The 24,508-nt window shown below is 42.8% G+C and overlaps 2 protein-coding genes across 4 annotated transcripts in view; one reads left to right on the forward strand and one right to left on the reverse strand.

The window, feature by feature from the left end:
• INPP5A (inositol polyphosphate-5-phosphatase A) overlaps positions 1 to 17,050 on the forward strand; it is a 240,465-nt gene extending 223,415 nt beyond the window's left edge. The window contains exons 13-16 of one of the 3 annotated variants that reach the window (XM_032191089.1): positions 10,727 to 10,838; positions 15,259 to 15,327; positions 16,674 to 16,710; positions 16,856 to 17,050. In XM_032191089.1, coding sequence (XP_032046980.1) covers positions 10,727 to 10,838; positions 15,259 to 15,327; positions 16,674 to 16,710; positions 16,856 to 16,905 — 268 coding nt within the window. In that variant the 3' untranslated portion in view covers positions 16,906 to 17,050. Of the gene's footprint in view, positions 1 to 10,726; positions 10,839 to 15,258; positions 15,328 to 16,673; positions 16,762 to 16,855 lie in introns of all 3 variants that reach the window. The other 2 variants (XM_032191090.1, XM_032191091.1) reach the window with 2 other exon arrangements.
• A 3,785-nt stretch (positions 17,051 to 20,835) lies between these two features.
• NKX6-2 (NK6 homeobox 2) lies at positions 20,836 to 23,529 on the reverse strand. The gene is made up of 3 exons (XM_032191327.1): positions 22,923 to 23,529; positions 22,425 to 22,597; positions 20,836 to 21,699 (listed from the first exon to the last, which is right to left on the reverse strand). The coding sequence occupies exons 1-3, from the start codon at positions 23,335 to 23,337 to the stop codon at positions 21,451 to 21,453; spliced, it is 837 nt and encodes a 278-aa protein (XP_032047218.1). The 5' UTR covers positions 23,338 to 23,529; the 3' UTR covers positions 20,836 to 21,450.
• Positions 23,530 to 24,508: the final 979 nt, after the last annotated feature.

The raw sequence follows: 24,508 nt of genomic DNA on the forward strand, positions 1-24,508 counted from the left end.
TGACTTTCCATTGTGGAAGACTACATAAAAACACAGTGTAGCTAAATTAATATAAACTTAGAGCCCTGAGGTAGATAACCAAAAGCCAGGACAGTCAATTTTACATTTTGAAAAGCTATTTCAGGGGAGTAAAAGTGTAAAAGTCCAGCCATCTGCTTGTAAGTGGAGGAACAGAGATGAATTCTGCTCTCAGGGCTGCTTCTGCGTTTTACAGCAAACAAACACTAAACAAAATAAATAAATAAATAAAACAATGCTAGGAGTGGAGACCAGAGCATTTGCATAGCTGATAAGATGGTGGGTGATTTTTTTCAGAATCACCACTTCAGTCTTTTTTTTTTTATCTAGCCATTAATCTGCAATTTGGCATTTTCCCTACCTCTTTGAAACTACAGTTCACTTTTAAGTTTTCAAACTACTAAGGAATGTGCAAATTGAATTTGCTGGATTTTACGTAAATACATTAATATTACTAACTATATATTAATTTTGGTATGTATGGATCATAATACATATAATACATACTTGTAATAATGCTTTAATGGGAATTTATAGTATATAATAGTTATAAATCAAATTTATAGCTATAACATCAATGGTGTTAAGGCAACATAGTTCCTTCCTGATAGTTAATATGCAAGTAGGTTTCCACAAGGTCTTGGCAGTCTTTGTTAGGGAGCGTTAGCTTCAGGAGACTTTTTCCAGTCAATTTTGTTTGTGGGAAGGATTCCAAGGCAACCTCTTAACTCTCCTACTACTCACAACTAAGAATAGCGTTTCTGCAGGCATACTTGTGGAACCAAAAACAAACAGAACAACTATTGTTCTTCTCCAGTACAAAACTGTAATTCAGTTAAGAACATATGCCTGCTTGATTTTATGTCAATTCTTCATACCTTCCTGCGTGGTCATCCTGCTGCAGTGGTGAGGGTGTACATGGTGGCCAGGCAGTCATCCCCCCGGAAACATTCAGAACAAAGCCCTGGCTGAGCGTGGCACTTACAGCATCTGCTTCATTTGCAGGGTTCTCAATTATCTGCTCTCTGTTCAGCATGGCACTTAATATCTAGGTATTTTTTCTAAATTCTTCTTAAATTGCAAGTTCTTTTTAATTCCTTAAGTATGAGCCTACCATCCTGTGCAAGCCATACATCACAGAGAAGCATACTACTGATGCAGTGAATGAATTTCTGAGGAAAAGTCTTGACCTGCTAGCTTGACCTGTGTGTGCTGAAGCTGTTTTGCCCCAGGTCAGCAGTCTCTGCCCAGAGGGGTTCCCAGGCACATTCTTGCACTTCGCAGTCGGTATCACCAGAAACGTGCCAAGGGAGTGATGTCTGCAGAAAATGCAGCAGTCTGCCCCAGCCAGCGAGGAAAACAGAGTTGGTTTTTCATTTCTCAGTGAAGAGGCTAGCCTGTTTAAAGCCCACCCCTTTCATCATTTCTCTGCCCTTGTGGTTGAGAATAAGAGTAGTAACAAACCATGCTGCCTTCAGCCACAGGAAATCCTTCCTCAGTCCTCCCAAAATTTGCCAAAAGCAAAGGTAAGCTGAAAAAGGAATTGCAGCTTAATATGAAACCACAGGCTGCATTACAAGTTTGCTATCCAAAATAGAATGAGTCCTGCTTACAGAGTATTTTTCAGACATTATTCACCCATTCCTATACTGCTATATTTTGAGGCCTTTTACTTTATATAGTGAATATTCATGTTTTCATCTCATTACCCTTTGTAATCTAATGTAGCCCATAGCAACCTTAGCCATTGGAGACAAAATACAATTCAGAATTTTAAACTCTGTAAGCTCTGTCAGTCACAGGTTGAACAGCCTGGTCATAAGCAAACAGCAAGCCCAGCATGAGGCTGAAAAAGTTTGTGGTAGTCAGCAATCATTGCAAAAGGCAGTAGGTGTGAAAAAAGAAGTAACGACATTGTGGTCAGCCAATATACAGGTGGGCAATTGTTAACTTTATCACTGCTCTCCATTAATTATTATAATTATTCTTGTAACTGTTGTATAGCAAAGATAGGAACTGACTTTAGCAAGGGTTCACACCCACCTACAAGGTTTGTTTTCCGATAAGTCTGCATGCACAGTAATCTCATGTATTAATCATTCTCTTAAAGTGACCTATTCTTGTTTGTTGTTGCATTAGGCTGTCGTGTAATTTACTGGTTGGACATATGTTTGTGTCTTAGATAACCTCTGTGTGATATTTTTCTCAAGTAGACCCTCTGCATTGACAATATCTTGGCTTTGACACCTCACACCAGGGGACAGGCTGATCTCATTTGCTCTCGGAAGAGTGTTCCTCTTTTGGAATTCTCTCTGGCTCTGGTAGTTTATTCCTCCCAGTTCCTGCTTAGTCTATATTCTACTTATTCTCTACCCTTGCATTTTGTCCCATGACTTTTTTTGTCTTTTTTTTTTCCCCACTCTAGTAGGTTGCACAATGATACATATATTTTTTCTGGTCTAATTTGCACAAGAGAGTGAGCTAGTCTGTTCTGCAGGAAGCAAAGCCCTTTTGCACTAGTTTGTTCCTTCCTTTCTGAAGAGGCAGTCCAAAGAACAGTTCTGCCTTTTGTACTGAACCCTGTTGGTGCCATTGTACATATTCCAGTTGTTGCCCTTCCATGGGAAATGAGGAGGCAAGATTTTGAAGGGCTTCCTTTAATTATCAGTGTCCTCCCCAGGTGCCCAGTATGCTTTCAGAGCATACAAGTCAACTATCAGTACACTACTTATGTAGCAAACAGGATTCCCATTGCATAAAACATGATCTGAGTAATGCTTTTGGGTCCTGTTGTCTCATAGAAGGGGGAATTAGGCACCTGAAAATTGTTAAGTTGTTAAACCAGTAGGTGATTTTTATTCTTGTTTATCAGTTAGTTTTATAGCACTTTTTTTTTTTTTTTTTTTTTTTTTTTTTTTTTTTTTTTTTTTTTTTTACTGCCAATGAAGTAGCATTTGTGCTTTTTTGATGAAACAGAAATACTTCATAGTCGTTCATAAAAAGTAAAACACCTTATAGGTATTGGTCAGTTATCTTAAATTATCAGTGGATCCCTCAGACACCAGGGAACAAATTCCTACAGGACGTTTGTGTAGTTGTTCAGATTCTTCTAGCATCCTAGGGTGGGGCATGGAAACTGCTTCCCACATAAAAGCAGAACAGACAGCTGCCATTTTCTCTAGAACATTAAAATATTTTTTAAACAGCTCTTATCCCCATTTCTCTCCTTGGATTAAACCAGCATAGCTCTCACCATCATTCTCAATTAATTTCTAAATTAAATAAGGTGTTTCTTTAATTTGTGAGGAACTGGATAGAATTACCAAGTATGCAGTTCTGTTTGTTTTAAGGAATTGTGGCAAAGGAAAATAAGAAAATCAGTGAAGACAAACGGTTTCAAGCAGTGAATACTACTGTATGCTGTGTGTAAGGTGAAGATTATGAACAGTGCTGCAAGAAACGTGTAAAGCAAATTCTGAAAAGGTTATGGTCTTTGCTGTTACCTGGGTCGTTAACTGTATTCTTTTTTCCACTAACGCATCATGCTGAGGTCTGAAAGTACTTTTGAAAAGGCCAGTTGTTTGGAACCTGAACCCTTTCCTACCTGTTGTCTCAGCTTTGCAGTAATTTTTGTTTTCTGTATTAGAATTTGTATAAGCATTGCCCAGAAGTGACTTGCTCTCAGTCAGGCACATTCCCAGAGAAGACATCTAGCTCAATCCCAGTCACATACAGTAACATCAGACTGCTCTGCTGAGACAAGCCTCCGTTGGGTCATTCCCAGCAAGCCATTTGTAATAGTAGCAGTATTACATACATTTGAAATAAGACATTATTGTTATTAAAGTAATAGAGCACATCACTTCTTGTCTTCTCACTGAGGCGTTAGTATTGCTGAATAATCTATTTTCTTCAGCTGGGTCTCTCCATGACGTTCTTTATTGAACAGCAAAACGTGTCATACCAGTCGCTATTAGCTATGTGTCAGTCTCTCACTCTTAGACAGGCTAAATACCCTACAAAGGGGCGCTGAGACAGTAGGCGTAATGGTACAAGAAATAATGCATGTTCACATTATCACTGTGCTTTAGCAGTGGGATGTTTGTAATCAATGAGGGAGGATTTTCACTATGGGGAACACTAGGTAAAAGAGATGTGGCCAGTTGCTCGCTGGAAAAAAGAAAGCTCTGAGTGTCTTTTTTCTTTTTACTAGAAGAGGGCCAGAGTTGCACTGCTGATACAGAAATGTTAACTCTGAAGCATATTCTTGACATATATTACAGCAGCACAATGATTTTCTAAAGAAGCTTGTTAATCCAAAAAACAATATGCCCAACATAAATCCATAAAAAAAAGATTCAGAGAAAAGCATCGTGTCATTAACCTTCCTGCTTTGTGTTGAGCCTGGAGTTATAGCTTGAGTCCTGTTTACCCTTCTTACCCTTTGCTACTGAACTGCCCGGGTGACCCCCCTTTTTATTGTCACCTTTGACTCTGATTGTTGGTTTGATCACCATGGTGTTAGTGTAGCATTTGCAAGTAGCAGCTGTTTAACACATTGTACTTTAACTACTGTGTTTGCAGGACTCTGTTTACCCTCCTGATTTGGCTTAAGTGAGATGCATATCATGGCCAGTTAGCTCCACAGAGCATCATGAAGGCTTATGAGTATTTTGGTACACGTGAAGCAGCTAATTTAATTCAAACACCAATGTGTCTCATGGCTTAGCTTTAACTATCTGCTGCCTTAGATGAGCATATGAAGATTAATTACATGGGGTCATTTGTTAGGAGGAGACCTAGGAAACCCAAATCTCCCTTTCAAATTGAGAGAAATATAAAATGGTAATTTAATTTGGAGGAAGAAACTAATGATCTGGAAGCTGACAAAAATTAGCAATGGCATATTCTGATTCCTACATGTTGTACTTTGATTGGTCAAATGACATTTTATTGAGATCTTGTTCATGTACCAGCACACATAAATGCTAAGTTAGGACTTTGGCCTTACACCTTTCAAAGTACTCAAAGTTTGAACTGGCAACCTACATGCACAGTCCTTGCATCTTGTAAAAGTATATCTCAAACAACTTGAAAGTACATCAGAGCTAAAGGCAAAACAGTCCAACATTTTCTTTCAAAATGTGAAAGTAATATATAATTTTTTGATGGAAAGTGGTTGGGATTTTTCACCTTTTGAAGTTCTCTCTCAATATTACATGAAAGAAGAAACTGAAAGTTGAAAATTGAGTACATGAGTATATGAGTACATATCTGAATTCAAAAATAAAATGGACCAAATCAAAACTTGTATCTCAGCTCTTCTCATAAAGTGCTCAGTTCTCATCAATGCTTTATGATTCCATCCCATTCCATACCAACAAAACATTTTGTGTCAGAAACAATTCAGTGATATAAAACGTGGGGATAACTAATAGATAAGAACAAGTGGACTTTGAATAGCAGGTATTTCCCAGCCCCTGAAACATGATAAAGTTTTCCTAAATATCTGCATATAAATCTTGACATAGCATGCATAAATTTTCAGAATGACCATTTTTTGTACTAAAATAATACAAAGTAGTTTACTTTTTCCCCATTGTTTCCTAGTGGATGATGTCACACTTTCTACAACACTACCAGAAATGTCTTTACCGTAGAAGACAGAATGCCTAAAGTAGCACCAAAATGTGTTATCAGAAGCAGGGCATACTCACTGTGTTTGCTATGTGCAAAAATGAGCTAGAAAGCAGAGTTGCATGTGACAGACAGCTTTGAAAGGTAGTAACACTCCAAAGTGAGTTAATTGTTTCCTGTTAGAAAGTACACTTCACCCATCTCAGTAAAACATATTATCCCTTCTTGCACAAGAGAAGAGTTCATTAGGAGCATTTTTCCTGACCGGAAATGACAGTTAAGGAGACATATTTATACATAGTTTTGTTGGCTTGTGTTTTAAGTTAAGACACTGTTGACAGGATGGTTTATGATGTCAGAAGACTTTTCACCCTGCAGTAAGTATTTTTGTAAAGGTGTCCAATCATCTTTGACATTACCTGACAACAGCAGAAGTGAAGGAATATTACTGACGCTCTTAATGTTTTATTTTCATCAAACAGGTGCCAAGTAGCTCTCATCCTTATTAATTGTAATACCAGTAGTTCATTTGACAGCCTGTTCCTAATTAAGTTAGTTTATGAATCCTTGAAGTGTTCAGTTAAATTTTGACAACGTATAGCATTATATCAATGATGATGCTCTCATTAGTGCTTTTGGGGAGTTTTATTCAGAAAATCCACCTGGCAATAATAATTCTGGTTAAATAAAATAAGTTTAACTGAAATGAAAGTTTGTGAAAGAAGGTGGAAAAGCAGCTAGAAGTAGTATTTTGAGAAAAAAATAAAAATCCTGAACAACTGGAGATAAATTGAGCAAACCACTTGCATGGATGCTCCAGCTCTAGAACTGCCTGTCTATCCATCATCCAGAGGCATGTGCAGTCAAAGGATATTTTGCATAACTTCTGTATGCAAAGAGAACAGTAGACTATTTTTGCTATTAGTTCTTCAACTAACTGATTAAGGTCCTCAATTTCAACTTTACAACTGTTTTAAACAGGAGAGAAAAGTTGTTCCACATGTAATTCTTCCTTTCTCCATTTCTATTTTTAAATATATATGTTATAATATATGCAAAAAGTGACTATACTGAATGTTCAAGTTACAAAGCATGTCCAGTCTTAAATTATTTATAGTGCACACATATTAGCATTGTATCTATTTATCATTTATATTTCAATGGTACCCAGAGGCCTTTATCTGTTACGCTGTCATTTTTACATGAACATTCACTATTCGTTGTCAATATCACAGTTTTCTATATATAGAACAAGATAGGTGGTGATTGAGGCAGAATGCTACAGAAATGAAGAAAAAAAAAAACATTCTTTTGTGTCTAGTCATGGGACTTAGAGAGATGGTTCTCCCTTTTTCTCCCTTTTTGTCACAGTCACAACTTTGATGGTCAAGAATGATAACACCCAAACCTCCCATGACACTTACCCATTAGGAGATTAATACTAGAATTTTTAACTTTTGATTATTTGTTATAGAATCCTTAAAAATGTTTTTATCAAACCTATATAATTCTCTACACAATTCATAGATCAGAAAAACTGTTAAATTATTAAATGAGTTTTTAATTAAGAACTGTAAGCTTCTTACTTGCTTGGAATGTGTGTGTTAAAAGGGGCTGGAGATACCAGGGGAAAAAAAAAAAAAAAGAAGCTGTGTGAGTGCACTTGGGCCCACAACCTAGGTTTAATGTATTTTGGAAGATGTCTATTAAAAGAGTAGCTCTGTTTTTTGCATGCACGCAAACTTAAATTCAGGTTAGCCTTTGAAATAAATTATTTATGCTTTATTTTAAAGAAGCTGTTGAGAAGTAGGGTTGAAAGAAAGGAAAAGAGGATATGAAGTGTGAAGCATAAAGAAAACAATTAGTTAATAGTCAAATAGAACTGTGTATTAGCACAATTATATCTTGGTTAGCCCACTGACATTGGAAGTATTGCCCAGTTTCTTGAGTACCATCTTGAGTCTATCATACGTGGGCAGTTGTTATATGGGAAGAAGCAAAATGAGTTTTGTGCCTTTATTTCCTGGTTTTGCTGACATACAAGCACTACTACTAATTATCTTATTAGGCGCTCTGCATGCAGCTTTCATGGTTGTGGGCCCAATCTTGCCAACTTCATGATACTTGTCTTTGCAGGGAGTGAAAGGAGCACACCCAAAGGCGGCATTCTTGTGACAAATTTTGTGTACAGGACTTAAATGAATGCCATTGTGTGTAGCAGCTTTGAGGTTTGGGACATTTTTGTGTGATAGTATTTTGCAACATCTTTCTGTTATAGCAACACGAGAATCATTAGCCTGGCTTCCTGAAATGGTTGTGCGTCTGTCTGTCTCCTCCTTTGATTGCTCCTATTGACTTGTTTTAAATCACAACAGCTGGTGGGAAAGTATCTGAATTAGCTGACATCATATAAGACGCCAGAGTATCCATAGAGGAGAAAACCTTTGTAAATGCTCCAACTAAGTAAAAAGCTTTAGAGTTCACAAAAAGAAGATTGAATTCAGGAAGCAGTCATACTATTTTAATTCCACTATTCATTTAACTACAAAACAGGATGATAGAGACATTCACTGACACGTATGTTATTTGAAGTTCTATTCTGAGATACTATACAATCGGCAATACATTTCATGAAAATTTATTCAGTTGCAGTCTTATTCCAGAACCCTCTCAGAGTTTTATTTGCTTTATTTGAAAATAAATAAATAAATAAACTATCTCAGGTAAATAGCACATAATAAACTAAGATGCCCTGTCCACAAAACGTGCTAGGTTGCAAAAAAAGAATCCCTCCTGGCAATTCCCAGAGTCATAATCAGCTATGGTCAGTTTTTGAGCCAACCTACAAAAGCAGCCTGCTTATTCCAAAGCATATGTGACCTGTCTACAGCATGACAGAGGAAAGCAAAGAATTTTCCCTTCTTCTTGGGGGGTATATTTAGTTAATATTTTTTATTATATCTCTGTCAGCATTTCACTGGGAATGAGACTGGCACAAGGCAAAGATACGGTGATGGTGAGGGAGAAGCTTTAGTCAGTGGAGTGCATCAAGACAGAATGCTTCCACACTTGAAGGAAGCGCAGAAGCCTGAGGGAAGAATGCCAGCTTATAAAAAGTATATCTAGCCCCACTCTAGCATATTAAACTATTACCTACAGACCATTTTGTCTGGATAACTTTTGCAGCATTTCGTTTCATCTCTGTCCCCAGACATCAGAATGTTTATTTGTCAAATATATTTGTAAACTACCATAACTTCACTGGGCAATCAGCACTAAAGACCTTGAAAAACTGTCAGAAGTTTTCACCCTGTGAAAACATTAAGATCAATAAAACAAATTGATAAATAGCATTTTACAGAATATAGGCTCTTGGATGAAATGCTCTGACATAGCAGTAACAGATCATTCTACATACAGAGCATCATACTTTAAAAGCCATATAGCTAATGCTGTAAAAGGAAGGATTATATGAAATGGGATTGATTCTTACACCTTATGTCATAAAAAGTAGCTTCTGTTGTACGGGGTTCTTCAGTAACTAAAAAGAGGTTACCGGAAAAAGTCAACCCTTAAATTGCAGACAAAGAGCTACTACCAATAGTATTACATCATCAGAATATCTCACAGACACTCAGAAATAAGCTGTACTTCTGTATGTCAGTGAAGCAGCAAATTGAATTCTCATAATATGTTTTGAAAATGAGTCTTGTTAGGTTTGATGAGGTGGAAAAGGTACTGAGATCACTGGTTTGTTCCAATACATTCAGTACGCTTTTCTTGGATGTTTGCCATGGCTAATCTTTTTAATGGCACTGTAGCTTGTAAACCCATTTGGTAGAAAGCAATACATCTCAGTTTCAGAGTATCACACCAAGTAGGGTGGTAAATAAGTTTCTCTTCAAGCATGCAAGCCCTTTTGTTACAATACCAGAAATTTTATTTCAATGCACATATCTTGAAAACCTCCATATTTCCTTTATGAATTCAACCATGAGAAAAAAAATATACATATATCCTTACTTTAAGTACACACACACATATATGTAGATAAGTTGCACTAGCTAATGTTCTTGTTTAACTGCATTTATTTGGAGAAACTTCAATTAGTTTAGGTCCAGTATTCAAGAAACTGAGCTTTTCACAACCCCTTTGACTTCCCTAAAGAGTTAATTTTTAGGCTGTTCTGTTGGTTAAAAATAAACACTTTTTTGCATTTTAAAGCAAAGACAGTGTGCACTGAGGAACATTTGCACTCCTATTGCACATTTGCAATCCTATTGCACTTTTTTATTGAACTCACAGCAGAACTACTATTTTATCAGTTTCTGTTCCAAAGTTTGTTACAAAACAATTAAATTTTTGTTAACACAGTTTCATATAAAGTTACAGGCTGTAAATATATATATAAATGGCTATATTGATTTTACTTCCTCCATCTCATTTTCCTTATACTACATAGCTAATTCCTTGGCTCTTAAAAAATCTCCTGAAAAGCCTGCTTTCTTGTCATATCTTCCTTTCTGTCATCCTTAGAGAATCCATACAGGTGGGTTTTGTGTACAGCTGCAGAGGTCCCAGTACTCTGAACTCTGTTTTCTGTTAAATTATCCCTGAATAGCTCTCCCTGAAAGAATCATGCAACGAAATCCCATGAGATGAACATGTTTCCGGAGTTTCCTATTGCATCTTCTGCCTATTCATTTTTCATGGTCATATCCAATAGCCTACTCAATACTTGAGTTGCTGTTGAACTGATTTTCATTCTTTCACATCAATAAACAGTTTGCTGTCTTAGACACTCACACATGCAAAAGTGCAATATAGGAGGTAAGACTTTTGAAACTGTCTTGGCATGTTAGCCTAAAGTAGGACTGTAGATAGGAGAAATGGAGATAGAGCATGAGAAAGAAAGAGGGAGAAGGATAAGAGAAATGTAAGTAAGTATGAGAGGTATTCAAAAGAAATGTTTTTTGCCAATTAAAATTTTAATTTAATGTTTTCATTTGTGGCGAAGGTTTCAGGATGCTTTGCAAAAAGTTTCTGACTTGTGATTGTGATTTGTTTGCAGTTATCCATATAGTGAGGACTCCAGCCAGGGAAAGCAGTACATGAATACGAGATGTCCAGCCTGGTGCGACAGAATCTTGATGTCCCACTCAGCCAAGGAGCTCATTCTGAAAGTAAGTATGGGCCTGCAGCCTCTCTGCTTCCCTTGCATTGCATTTATCTTCAACAAGGTTAGGAAGTTCTGATATATTTCTGCTTTCTCTGAATTTTCAGTCGACTACAGCACACACTCACTAAGCTGGAGAGGGCATACCATGGCAATATTAAGCGGTTATGTCTCCAGTGCCTTTTATCTGAGAATGTGGATTTATCCCAGTTAACCTTTTGACAGAAAAGCATGAGCATTCCCTTCCAACCCCTACAATTCTGTGATTCTGTGATTCACAAACTTCTCATTTGGTATCTGAGCTGTCAACACTGACTGCCCATTGGCTCTCCTGTGCTCTCTCTGTACTTGTCAGGGCTGTACTTGTCAGTGCCCTCCTGTGGTGTTTGTGAACCACACTGGGAAACTGTGCCCAGTTTAAAAAAGAATAAAAATAAATATGTAACCTTCATCATTCCACCAATCCAGTCCCCTATACAGTAACTTAAGTAACAGTACTGCCATTACTAAGGATTCAGCAGAGAGGCAGGCGAAAGCAGCTAGGAGTGGCTGCTGACTAAGGAGTCATGCTATTGAAAGAAAAATCTATGAAGCAACAGCTTGAGGTCCCTGAGTTACAGGCATGGTAGATTTAGGTTCCCTCTGTTGTTAATGGTCAGAACCGCATTTCCCGAGAATATGTCAGGTCCTAGATAGGCCAAATCTCCTATCACTGTCCACTGAATGAAGACAGAGCCTACAGCAGGTGGGCTCCTAACTTTGGTACACCAATTAAGTTGCTAAATTTAGACATTCCATGAGAGTTTTAAAAATACTGTTTTGCAGCATTTTTAGAACATACAGTTCTTCTTGGGTTTTAAGTGCTTTGAGGTAAGTTAAGCTTGGTAATGCTCTATCCAAGGTTAAATGAGCTAATTATAGTTCAGGAGCCTTCCAGTTTTCCTTTTGTCTCCTATTCTCTCTCCTTTTTACTTTATTCTGCTCTCCCACTTTCCTTAGAAACACTGAACTGGATCAGCCAGTTACATATGCCAACTTACACTGTTTCTGTTTCTTCCTGTGTGCTTGGTTATGGCAACTGTAGACCTGTCCTGTTATGTTGGCTAAGACCAAGAACACAACAGGAAAACAATGTATGATATGAGGAGATCTCACCCAAGCCTTTCTGCTCTAAGCTAAACCTTTCCTGCTTGCTAGCAGTGGCCGTGATTGCCCTGCAAGAATGTATGTGCTATGACTTTTCAGCACTGTTACACTGAGGTTACCTTGCTGAACAGATTGACTGTTGCATAACAGACTTAGAGACCCCAAATTGCCCAAAGTCATGTGTCTGTCTGTATTTTCCTGTATCACTACTAAAATTTAATGGGAAGTAATCTTTGTATATAAATCCATATTCTACAGTTTCATGGTTGTTGGTTTTGGTTGTTTTTTTTTTTTTTTTTTGTGTTGTTTTGTTTTCAGTTTAAAGTAATGAAACCCTTGAAACTTGATTTCCTGAAGTTTATAACCTCATTCTCTCTCATCAGGGTTTTTTATCTCATGATTAGACTGTTTGCTTTGCATTATATAACTCACTGAAAGGCTGAGAACATTTTTTTCATAGCTACTCAAATTTCAGTCCAACATACTTCTTTACACAATTTAATGTATAATTATCTGCATGATATCTTGAAGTTTCACTCAAACTTTTAGACCATAGCTGTATTACAGTATTTAATGAAAAGCCATTGTGAAGTGAAGAGGAATATAAGCTTTATGGTAAGAACAGTAATGTCAAAATCAATGTTATTCTATCTTCTTGCACAGAAATACCATGAGAAAAAGTGAGGCTTTACCCAAAATATTACAGATAGTACTTGGCGCCCATGGAATTCCTGAAGAACAAAGGATTAAAACCATGGAAAGAGTGGCCAATGAGGGAAGATTTTTTTTTTTAGGCTATGAATAAGGAGATAGAAGTGTACACAAAGGCTCGAAGAGTGTAAACAGTACAGAGGGAAAGGAATTCTTTCAGATTATCTGGGGGGTATAACTTGGATATAATGGGAGAAAATTAAACAAAGGAAAACAAAGGTAGAGCATTAAAGAAATTTGTAACTGTGAGGTCAGTTAGCCCACTTCTTAGTCTCAATGAAACAGAAGCCCAGTCAGTTGGTTGATTCAAAGCTTACATTTAAAAAATGCATATAATTTTGTCTCTGCAGTTTTGCATTTGCAAATTATGGGCATGCAGTTTGGGACATCTCCAAAAATGTACATGAAAAATTACAGACATAGATGAAGCCAAACTGGCATGGTTGTTTAACTTGGTGAGTTTATACCAATGAAGGAGATAGCTTACCCAGCTCAAAAATAAACTAATTTGGGCACATAAGGTTTATTGAAAAGATTCAGTAGGAATGATAGAGGGAAGGGGAAAATGTTATTAACTAGTTTTCTTGGCTTTACACATCAAACAGCATTTGCCTTGCCACTCAGAATTTTTTCATTGCAGAGCCTTAAGCACTGAAGCTTTTAAAAGGATCTGCTACTGCTAAGAAACTAAAAGCAAATTTTAATTAACAGATTGCAATATACCAAATTCTTAAAATTTAAAAGTAAATCAATTTTTAAAGATCTTTTTTGTCTAATTAGCTATTGGAAATGCTTATGCAGGCAATTATTTTGCTATATTAATTCTCATAGGCAAATGAAAAAAATATTTTTTGTTTTAGCAAATCAATATTTTATTTTAAATAAAAATTGTAGTAAGTCTGCATTTTAATCTTATGTAAAGAAAGGATAGTATCCACAAATTGCCACACTGTACGGTGTGTTCAGCTACACAGTAGGCATTACAGATTGTACAGACATGGGGCTGTAAACAGCTTTCATGCAACATCATCTATCATGCTATGGTCGGTTACCTCACCATCATGTTATTTTATGCCTCCTGAGCCCTAAAACACCAAAGGTTGCCCACTGCTAGGGAGTTGCGTTGATGCCTGATAGCATGAAGTAATGAATGCTCAGCCAAGTGTATATTGTTTCTGCTTGTGCACCACTGTAATTTGTTTATCTGTCTAAAGATTATGCAGTTGAAAATCCACAATTTTATGCTGCCTTTGTAAATTATCAAGTCGCTTTTGATGAATGTATCCCCACTTCCGATGCTAGTGGCATTATGATCTTGAAATATTGGAAAGTGCTCATGCATACAATGCAGAAGGTTATGTTTTTATATTTTTGGCAGACAACCATGCTATAAAGTAAATCTGACCTTAAGCTTCCTTACTGCATTAAAGATAATTCAGTTTTAACTTTATAGTCCTAAATGCTACTGTTTATATAAAGTTATTGCCCAGTCAAACTTGACTGATTACAGATGAGAAAGTCTTGACTGTTTCATACAAAATAAATTAGTATTGCCAACTAGTTTAAAGCACATCTACAATTGTATTAGAAACTTGAGAGTGTGCAGGTTGCAGATTTAATTAGCTTATAGAAATTGTTTAGCATAGTAAGAAATTGTTGAGTATGGCAATGTGTTTGTATTTATTCCTGAAGTATTGTGTTAGAGAAACAAAACATTCTGAAAATTCCTTTTTTTTTTTTTTTTTTTTTTTTTTGCAAATGGCAGAAAGGCTTTATTGTTATTTCATTATTCATAAAACTACAAAAGCTAAAGTCATTGTATAAGGATAAAGTTCAACGCAGAACAAAATGAAAGCAGTTCACAATGGAGACTAGAGGAATGTCATATTTCATTTACTGCTGATTTTCTTAAAATTACTTAATGCTTTTTTCTGATGGAGGAACATAGCTCATAGAAACGATAAAAGATTATATTAATAAACTACATCATTAATTCGTACGTCTTAACATTTAAAAACAATTGTAATCCACATTGCCTCATAAGAGTGTTTTATTTCTTCATACATTTAATCCAAAGTACAACATGTATCCTACCTAATTCTATAAAAATTGTGTGTTGTTCTTTAAAAAGGAATGGTGCCAATTGCTGTATTTCAACATTCAAACAGCAAAAGGTTTGAACGCAAACATAAATTAATGATTAATTTAATCTATCCAAATGTTAGTCACTAAAATTTCTTAATGTCCTAGAAGCCAGGAGTAGGTTTAGTGATTTCATGAGCTAATTTATGTGGAAAAATAGCACAAGTTACTGCAAGCAGTATTGGACATAAAGATTCATTCTGTTCTGTCCTCCTCTGGAGAAGCCAAGCAAAGATGTATTCCTGCGTTAATATCACCTGTTCTATGATTCTGTCGCCTGATTCTATGATACTGTGAATAGCCTCTCATTCAGAAACTGCTCTGAACTATTTGTATAAGTCATTTCCTTATGTTATTCTGTTTCTGTAATCTGGAGTAGTTGAACTAATTGTTTTTTTGTTTGTTTGTTTGTCTTTCTTTAAAACTAGTCAGAAAATGATGAGAAGATAGTAATATATGACCACATTGGGCCAAATGTCTGTATGGGGGATCACAAGGTAACTAAATTAAACTTTTTAGCATTGTGTATAATGTATCTCTTTCATTAGGGAGGAGAATGTATGCACTAGTCTCTTTTAATTTTATATTTAATTCAATTATTTGTCTTTCATATTTTTGATTTAAAGCTTGGAAAGTGTTTTAAATTTCAATTCAACTGAAATCAGCAAATGGAGTAGATACTCATATCTTGAAATAAATTAAAGAACACGATGTTGTGCACTTGAAGAAAAATATGGTAAACACAAAATCAGTAGGAACTAATGTATGTGCACTTACACACACCTATTATTCCTGTAAAACATTTTTTTCATTGTGTTATAAAAATAGCTTCCAAAACATAATTTTGATTAATTTGGTGCCTAGCTGATTATTGAAAACATAACATATTGGCAGATCCATATTTAAGCATTATGTGAGAAAAAGAATATTGAATTATGTAATAAATACCAGTTGCTAAAGCAAAGAAAAAGACAAGAATTTGCAGACAATTTTCTCTGCTGAAGATACCAGATGAAAAGCCAAGGTAGAAATACAGCAAAACTGTATTGCTTTGTTTGAAAAATCTGATCAAAGAGTAGGGGGTAACCTCTGAAGGGGTTAGAAACTTCTGAAAGTTTTGCAGAATTTTATGATGGAGGACCTGTATAAAAACAACTAGAAACTTGCACAGCTTACAAGTTTTTGCATGCAACAATGATGATGTATCAATCCTAGAGACAGTGTTCAGGCTCTTGAATGATAATTCCATGATGGGTAAAGACTAAATCCATTTATGTATGCATACATACACATAAATCTAAATCCACAAATGTATCATTATATTTACTTCTATTGGCCAGTGTTCTTGTGAGACAGAGTACTGACTTTCTAAGAAAGAATGCATTTAAGATATTTAGTCCAGTATCATGCAAGTCAGATTTTAAAATTCAGAGATTTACTAACTTCTACAGTAAAACAAAAAGTTCAGCATGTCAGCAGCTTGCAACAGCCAATTCAGAAATAATAGTTTTTGTTTATTTTGTCACCAGTGTACTTCATATGTTTTTTTTTTTTTTTAGCATGGTGCTTTCAGTTGAGCTAAATCTGTGGTACATGAGAGTTGTGTGGAGAACCTCTACCCGCAGAAATCAGTGGGAAATTTCCCCTTAGATTTCAATGGGAGAAGAGATCCACAAGGAGCTGCTGAAGTTCTTGTGTGCATTTTGTAGTTAGGTTAATCCATGAAATCATTGCGTCATTTTGTTTCCAGTCGTAGAGGAATTTCTGTTGTGTTTATTACTGATTGTAAAAAAATGTTTGCATTTCAAATGTATAACTTATATTTTTCCCTAACTTGCTGCAGCCTGTGTTCCTGTCCTTTCGAATAGCTGCTGGGGCAGGTAAACCTATTGCAAATGTGCACAAGTGTTGTGTCGTGCAGTGATGTGGTGGTAAATATCATTTTTTTTCCTTTACGTTTATATTTTCTACATCATTTCCCCTGTGTTTATTTTTCTTTTTAAAAAAATGCCAATTCTGCAACAGGAAAAAGATGCCTACGAAATGAGAAGATTTTCCGTGAAACTACACTGTAGCAAGGAGGGGAAGGAATGAGCAGTATACTGAAATACATAATCGTAACAACTGTATCGATAAATCCAGTCCTGAGTGCCACATTTTTAGACTGCTGATCGTACACTATGCTTCAGCATCTGGACTCTGTTTGAGAAAAGCCTCACATACCTCACTGTCTTGTATGTTCATGTGACATCAAGTAGAAATGTGGAATTATTTTTTATATATATGTCACAATTCTGTTGCCAAAACTCTAAATAGACAGCAGAGATGTTATGTATTTTAGATTTCACAACCTTCAACTTTTAATAAGTGTTTGTCAATGTGGAAAAGCTATTTCAGCATATTATAAACTTTTAAAGGTGTCATGCCTAACATTATATATCTTTACCACTTTGGGGTTTTGTACATTGGATTGTATAGATAGAGATATCGATGGTTTTAAATGGTATTTTCATTGTCAACCAAGGATTTTGGTTTGTGTTTTAGTTTTAGTATTTTGTTTTTTCATTTTTATATTTTTTCTTGTTATTTACTATACTGCCATGTTACATGGTTTTTGAATCACACAGCAGCTGCTTTCTATACATACATATATATGTGTGTGTATATATATGTATGTATGTGTATATATACACAGATATATAAATAATTTATAAACCTGACCAAAACTTATGCTAAATATACTTTCCAATATGAATGCTTGAGAGTGCCATATCAGCAGTTAGTGTTGGAGTCTTAGCAGGTTTAGTTAAGTGTACATCAACAACCAACATTTATATAATAATATATAGCAGTGCCATCCTGGATACAGATATATAGCTTACTATATAGCACATATATTAGCAGTTTCACTTTGTTACTCCTATAATCCCTTCTTTCTATGTAATATTAAGGATTGAATGTGAAGTTCTTAGCTAGGTTTGGGTGTAACTTTCCAGAATTTTGTAAACTGTTTTTGTCTGTCTTTTGTTACTGTTTTATGGTGCCAAGTATTCTATATTAAAACATAACAACATGGGAGAAGAAAATAATAGTCTGCTTCAGGTAGCAACTGTATTGGGCACGGACTGTATCCATACAGTGTTAAAGAAAAAAAAAAAAAAAAAAAGACTGTAAATTTTCCTGGTTAGTAGCTCAGTGCAGCCTACGATATAATCTTGTTTCTCCCACCACTAAATACAACATTAAAAGGTGATTAGGGAGTCTGTTGATGAAACACAAATGTATGTTTTATTGATTTAATTTAGAACACTACAGAGTTCATGGACTGCGTGATGGCATTAGATTGATGCTTGATTTTGGTATAAATCACTACCGTTGAAAATGATTTGATGTCTGCTTGCAGAATGTTTTCTCAACAGTACAATCTGGGTTTGTATTAAGTACTGTTGCCCAAAGGATGTCTGCAGCTCTGTATTGTTATTGTGCCATGTTGCATTATAACCACACAGTAATTCTATTTAAGCAAACTCAACTCATGGTAACTTTGAAGGCCTTTAGAAATGAGTACTCTGGTTCTCAAGCAATAAAACTGATCATGGTGAATGTGATTGTGTCTGTCCCGTTAATTTGAGCATTGGGGATTACACAGAAATTATTAAATTGTCAGATTCCTTAATAATGAATTACCTTTTAATCTCCTGCCAATTAAAAGGGGCATTTTTTGAGTGAAAACACACATAATAGAATGTGCTAGTAGTGTTAATCAAAACACAATAAAAACTGAGAAAAAGGCATTTAGGAGTCAGTATCAGAGTAAGTGTTAACATACAGAGAGTAATACAATTTTATGAGCTATTGATGAGATGCCAGTCCCCAGTAGTTCAATAAATATGCCACCATAAACTCCTTCCTGATTATCTCTGGTTTTAGGGGAGAAAAAAAAAAATAAAAAAATAAAATAAAATACTGCCTTTTCAAACTCAGGCTGAAGCTTCATTTATAGATAAATTCACCGGAGCTATAAACTGCAAGACCATGAAGAGTCCTACCCCATCTAGAGGAGTTAGTTACACAGGTGACTTGTCAAGGTAATTTGTTGAGTTGAAAGTCTCAAATTTAATTTATAAAATGCAACTTTAGCATTGATAGATAGATAGATAGATAGATAGATAAAGGCGTTATCTCGTGAAGGTGCGAGGCTCACACGGCGGTTAGGGCTTCGGAAACGCTCCCATTTGCAGGACACTACAAAGGCCAGTAAATAAGAGTTCCGCCACCGAGACGTATCGGGTTTCCGTCCGGTAACCCATCCGCAAAGCCTCTCTCCGCGGCGCGCCCGCATCGCCCCGTGGCACCGCCGGTGACCGCGGTGCGGGGCCCGTCCCCTCGGGGCAGCCCCTCGGCTGCGCGGCGGAGCCGCCCTCTCCTGCGGGAAGGTGCTCTGCACCGGGCAGAGATTTCGAGCTCCTCGGGGCACGCTTCTTTTTAAGAAATACGGAAAGGAGCGGGGGTGAATAATCCCGACTTTCAAGTGTGGGATTTTGTTGTAGTTTTGGTTTGTTTTAAACTGTCATTTTCCCTTAGGAGCCATGGAACCGGCTCCGGTTCTTCGCTGCGATTCCAGCGTCGTGGCTCAGTGTGTTCAAAGCCGAAGCGAAGATTAATTTATAAATTTGATTTACTCCGTTGGTAGACGTGGTGCAAGTTGAGCGATGTCTCGCCAAGCCCCTGCTTTCAGTGAGTAAGAATTTGCGGGACCCCCCTGCCCGGCGCAGCCCTGCAGCAGGGGACGCCCCGACGGAGGGGTCGGCTCGGCTCAGCGGGCGGGGCGCGGCCGCGCCGTTCGCCGAGCGGGGCCGCAACGGGCGCCGGTCCCGTGCCTCCGCCGGGCCCCGCGGCGCCCTCCCCCGGCCCAGCCGCAGCTGCGCGGGGCGCGGGCGGACTCCCCGCCGGCAAACCCCGGCACGGCCGCTGCGCGCCCGGGGCCGTCCCCGCGGGCCTCGAGCGCTGCGCCCCCGCACGCCGGGGCGGCCCGGGGCTGGCGGCGCGGAGCAGGGCCCGGCCTCCGTGCGGGGAGCGGGGGGGGGGCCGGGCCGGGCCGGGCCGCGGCAGGCGGCTGCAGGCGGCGCGGGACGGCCGAGCCCCGCTGGAGCCGAGGCGCTCCGGTGGCGGCGGGATTGCTTCCCTCCCCCCCCGCTGCCGGGCAGGGCGCCCCGCGGTTCAGGCTGCGAGGCAGGGGCTCGGACGCAGGAAGAACGCCCGGTCCTCGGAGAAAACAAACAAACAAAAAAAAAAAGTAGCAAAGCCGAGGCAGCCGGACGGTCAGGCTTCACCCACCAGGCCTCCAATACGCCCGCAAGGAGACCCGCGGAGCCCCGGCAGCGCGAGGCTCCCCGCGGGCCGCTCTTTGCCGGCCCCGGGCGGTGCCGTGCGGCCGCTGTCCCGGCGGGCCCGAGCCGCCTTCCCGGGAGCTCGGCGGGCCGCTGCGGGGAGGGCGCTTGCAGCCTCCGCCGCCGAGCTCGGGGTTTGCCTTCGGGGTTCCTGCGGCTGCCACTGTCCGCACAGCGCAGCGGGTGGTACCCGAGCCCCTGCCCCCCCCATCCCCGGCGGCAGAGCCCGTAGCGCCCCGCCGGTGCTCACCGGACCCCTTTCTTGCCAGGAGCTGGCTGGACCCCGGCCCGCGGGCGCACCCCCCGAGCCGCGCAGCCGCTGCCGGTCCCGGTCTGGGGGCAGCGGAGCGCGGCACAAGTCGCGAGTGTCTGTGCGGTTCCGAGCCCCGCTCCCCCCGGAGCCGACGCCCTCGCCCGCAACCGGCTCCTGGGGCCGCCCGGCCCTACCCGAGGACCCCACCGCGGCGAGCAGGGCCGTCCGGTGCAAACGAAGGCCCTGGAGCAGCAAGGGGGAAGGCAGGGAGAAGCCCTTGCCCCGCGGCCACTCGCGGGGGGGAGAGGCGCAGCCCCGGGCGGCCGGAGCAACGGTCAGAGCAGGGGAAAGGCGCTAAAGGCGAAGCTTGTTAAATAATTTATTGATTTATACAAAGTCTTTCCAACCCGTGTGGAGACAATATTATTTGAATCCGATTTAAAATCAAGTATCTATTTTTACTCTCACGCTTTTTTGGGGTTGTTTTCTCTTATGGTATTATTAAGCATAAAATCCAGAGGCAGGAGAAATCAAACCGCCAAAAACAGAGTAGAGGGAGGGAGTGAAAGAAAACATCTGTTTTTATACTAGAAAGATACGTCACAAAATCTGAAGTTTACTATATACAAAGTGACTGAGCGTGGATTTGGCTATCCATACAAAACAGTAACAAAATCTGATTGTTAGGAGCAGGAATACGGCAACAAGGCTGAAAGAAAGGCAAGGGGTGGGGGCAAACCTTAAAGGAGCACAAAACGAAACCCAAGAAGTTGGAAAGATTCCTCTGAAATTTACATCGATGAGAAGGAAAATAATTTCATAACTTATTCTGTAAAAAATATATACATTTCACATACATCTTAGGCTGTACAACACACCACTTTAAACATCCAGGTACAATTGGTCTCCGTCGCAGTGCCTACCGTGGCGGCTCACCTGGCCGCAGGCGCCCAGAGCAGCTGTCAGTGCCCGCGCCCTCACAAGGTGTCCGAGCTGGTGCTGCAGGGGCTGACGAGGGAGAGGTTCGTGGATTTGTGCTTTTTCAATAGCCTCGTGATTTTTTCATCGTCTGAGTTGGGGTCCAGGGGCTTGTTGTATTCGTCATCGTCCTCATTGTCCGAGCTCTCCTTCAGCTTCTCCGTCTCGGAGTCGTGCTTCTTCTTGGCCGAGGCCATCTCCGCCGCATGCCGCTTCCGCCACTTGGTCCGTCTGTTCTGGAACCAGACCTGGACCGACACGGGAGCCGCTCAGCCCCGCCGCCGCCGGCCCGCCCGACAGCAGCCCCGGGCCCGCCGCCCACGGCCGCCCCTTCCCGGTACCGGGACCGCGCGCAGGGAAACGCGCGGGAGCAGGGCCGCGGCCGCCCCGGGCCGGGGGACACCGCGCAGAAGCGGCGGGGCAGCAGCGGGAGGGGGCTCGCAGGGACACGCGTGGGTCACCCCTCGGCTCTCCCGGACCTGCCGCCAGCCTGAGCTGGGCGACCGTAGCACGGTGGCTTCACGGAACGAGCAGCCGCTGAGAACCAAACAGGGCGGCCAGGAAAAGGAGCGCGGCACCTGAAGTCTTTCCTAAAAAATTGAGTGGCTATACAAAGAGTTGTGCCAGTCACTGGACAGGGTTTCTGTGGGAACCTGACCTATTGAAACCAACTACCTGCGTGGGGCTTTTGTTTTTTCGGCTGCGTACGTATATTTCCTGAAATCGTTTTCAGCACAAAGAGCCCTAATCATAAAAATAAAGTTATGTAGAAATTGGCCTACAGTTTATCCAATATCTAGATGTCGTAGCTTAAATTAAAAGCGACTTCAAAAAAATCCCGTACGGCCCTTCGGCTTTGAATGTTCGCCGACAATCAGCGCAGAGAACAGCGGCAGCGCTGCCTCGGCGGCGAGAGGTGGCGGCCGGGGAAGGCCCGTGCCCGGCCGGGACCCCGCACCCCGCGGGAACCTACCTTCACTTGGCTCTCGGTCATCCCTAGGGAATAGGCGAGGCGGGCTCTCTCCGGTCCTGCCAAGTACTTCGTCTGTTCAAAGGTTTTCTCCAAAGCAAAAATCTGCTGCCCAGAGAAAGTCGGTCGCGAGTGTTTCTTCTTGCCGTCCTTGTCCAAAACCATCCCCGTCTGAGCTGAAACCGGAGGAGAAACAGCTCTGTCAGAGACGGGGCTTGCGCTCGACGCGAGCTCGGAGCGAGGTCTGCGCCCGGCGCTAAACGGGGCCGGGCTGCAGCGGGGCTGCCCCAGCTCGCCGCCGCCGCAGCCGCTCGGACGCCGCTGGCTCCAGAGCGGGGTCCGGTCCGGGGACGGCTCCGGCCCTCTCGGGGTCCGCCTTCGAGGCGCCAAGGCCTCCGCCGGGCCGTTCGCCCCGTCTGCAGGGCCGCGCCGCCCGCCCCGGGCCCGCCGGCCGGGAAGGCTCAGCGGGCCGCGCACCCCGCTGGCACCGGCCGCACTTACCGGGACAGGCGAGCCGGGGGTCTCTCCAGGGAGAGCCCTGCACCACTCCCGGCCAGAAAATGGGCGGCCGCCCCGGCAGCTCCGCCAGCGGCTTCGGGTACCGGGAGACGGCCGCGGGGTTGAAGTACATCCCCGCCGAGGCCGCCAGTCCGTTGATGCGGGGCAGCCCGCCCAGCAGGTTGCTGGCCGTGCCCACCGGCCGCCCCAGGATGTCGCTTATTCCGTGCGGCGTCCCCAAGGGGAGCTGCGTGTTGAGTCCGCCCAGGGCCGGCGCCTTGAAGCCGGAGGGGTTCTGCAGGGTGTAGGGGAAGAGGGAGGTCTTCATCTCGGCCATGTTGTGCAGCGCGGCCAGCGGCGTGCTGCTGAGGACGAACGCGCTCTGGCGATTAGCATCCATCTGCCCCACCGCTAACATTTGCGGTCATCAGCGAGCGCGGGCCCTTCTCCAGGCGAGGCGGCAGCCACCCGAACTCGGCCCCGCCGGGAGCGCCGGCCGCGGGCGGGTCGCCCTCTTCTCCGCTCGCGGGTCGGCAGCGGCAGCCGGCGGCAAAGTTTGCTCAGAGCAGGAGAGCCTCGGCGCTGCTCCGCCCGCCCCCGCGCCTCGGCGCCGTGCACCGCCAACGTCCCGGCCGGAGCGCGGAGCGGCGCGCGGCCAGACGGCACCGCGGGGAGGCGAGGAGCCCCGGGAGAACGGTCCCGCGCCGCCGGGGCGGCCCCCGCAGGCTGCGGCTCCCGCGCGGGATCCAGCGGGAGAGGGGCCCGGCGGTGCGCGCCCTGCGGCTGGGCTGGGCTCCGCTCCGCGCCTCGCCCGCGCGTCCCGGCGGCGGCAGCACCGGGGACGCTCCGCGCCGCGCCCCGGGGCGCAGATAACCGCGCGGGCACCTGCGAGCAGCGCGCCCATTGGGCGGCCGCCGCCCCGCGCCGCCGCCGCGGCCCAATCGGCGGGCGGCGAGCGCCCCCACCCCGACACGTCACCGCCGGGCCGGGCGGCCCCCGGGCGCCGTGGGGGCGCGCGGCACCGCACGTGGCCGCGCCGCCGCCGCCGGGACCCCGGAGCCCGGCGCGGCCGCCTCCGCCGCGCCCGCCCCCGCCCCGCGGCTCGCTCGCCGTTTCCGCTGCCCCGGGCTCCGCCGCACGGCGCGGCCGTGCTCTGGGAGGGCGGCGGCACCGTCCCGCCCGCCCCGTCGGGCCCTTGCCGCCGGCGGGTCCCGCCTCTGAGCGCGGCGCGGCCCCGGGAGGCCGGCCCGCGGCGGCGGGGCCGGGAGCGCGGCCGGGAGTGCGGGAGGAGCGCGGCTGCTCGCACCCGATGTCTTTGGGCGGGTAGCGAACGAGCTGTGTCTGCCGTTGCGCCTCGGCTGCCGCCTCCCAGTTAGAGTCGATCCCTTAAAGCGTGCCTGTAAAAAGTGACCGCCCGTCCCGGGACCGTGCCGCTCCGGCTTGTTACCCGTCTTAAAACGCGCTGGCGCCTGAGAGGTCTTCCTTCGGGACGTGACGGACAGGTTCACCGCCTCGCCTTTAGCGGGAAAAAACGGCCCTCACATCACTGCGGCACGAAGCTCGTTTGCGCAAATAAAATTGTCACGGGT

Source organism: Aythya fuligula, chromosome 7 (assembly GCF_009819795.1).
Source record: "Aythya fuligula isolate bAytFul2 chromosome 7, bAytFul2.pri, whole genome shotgun sequence".
Lineage (NCBI taxonomy): Eukaryota > Metazoa > Chordata > Aves > Anseriformes > Anatidae > Aythya > Aythya fuligula.

What these genes read in the sequence shown, in the direction of transcription:
- NKX6-2 (XM_032191327.1), bottom strand. Translation starts at nt 23,337, where the DNA reads ATGTTAGCGGTGGGGCAGATGGATGCTAATCGCCAGAGCGCGTTCGTC. An exon ending in CCCCCGGCTCGCCTGTCCCG is followed by an intron (nt 22,598 to 22,922) that starts GTAAGTGCGGCC and finishes CTCCGGTTTCAG; the next exon opens with CTCAGACGGGGATGGTTTTG. An exon ending in TGACCGAGAGCCAAGTGAAG is followed by an intron (nt 21,700 to 22,424) that starts GTAGGTTCCCGC and finishes GTGTCGGTCCAG; the next exon opens with GTCTGGTTCCAGAACAGACG.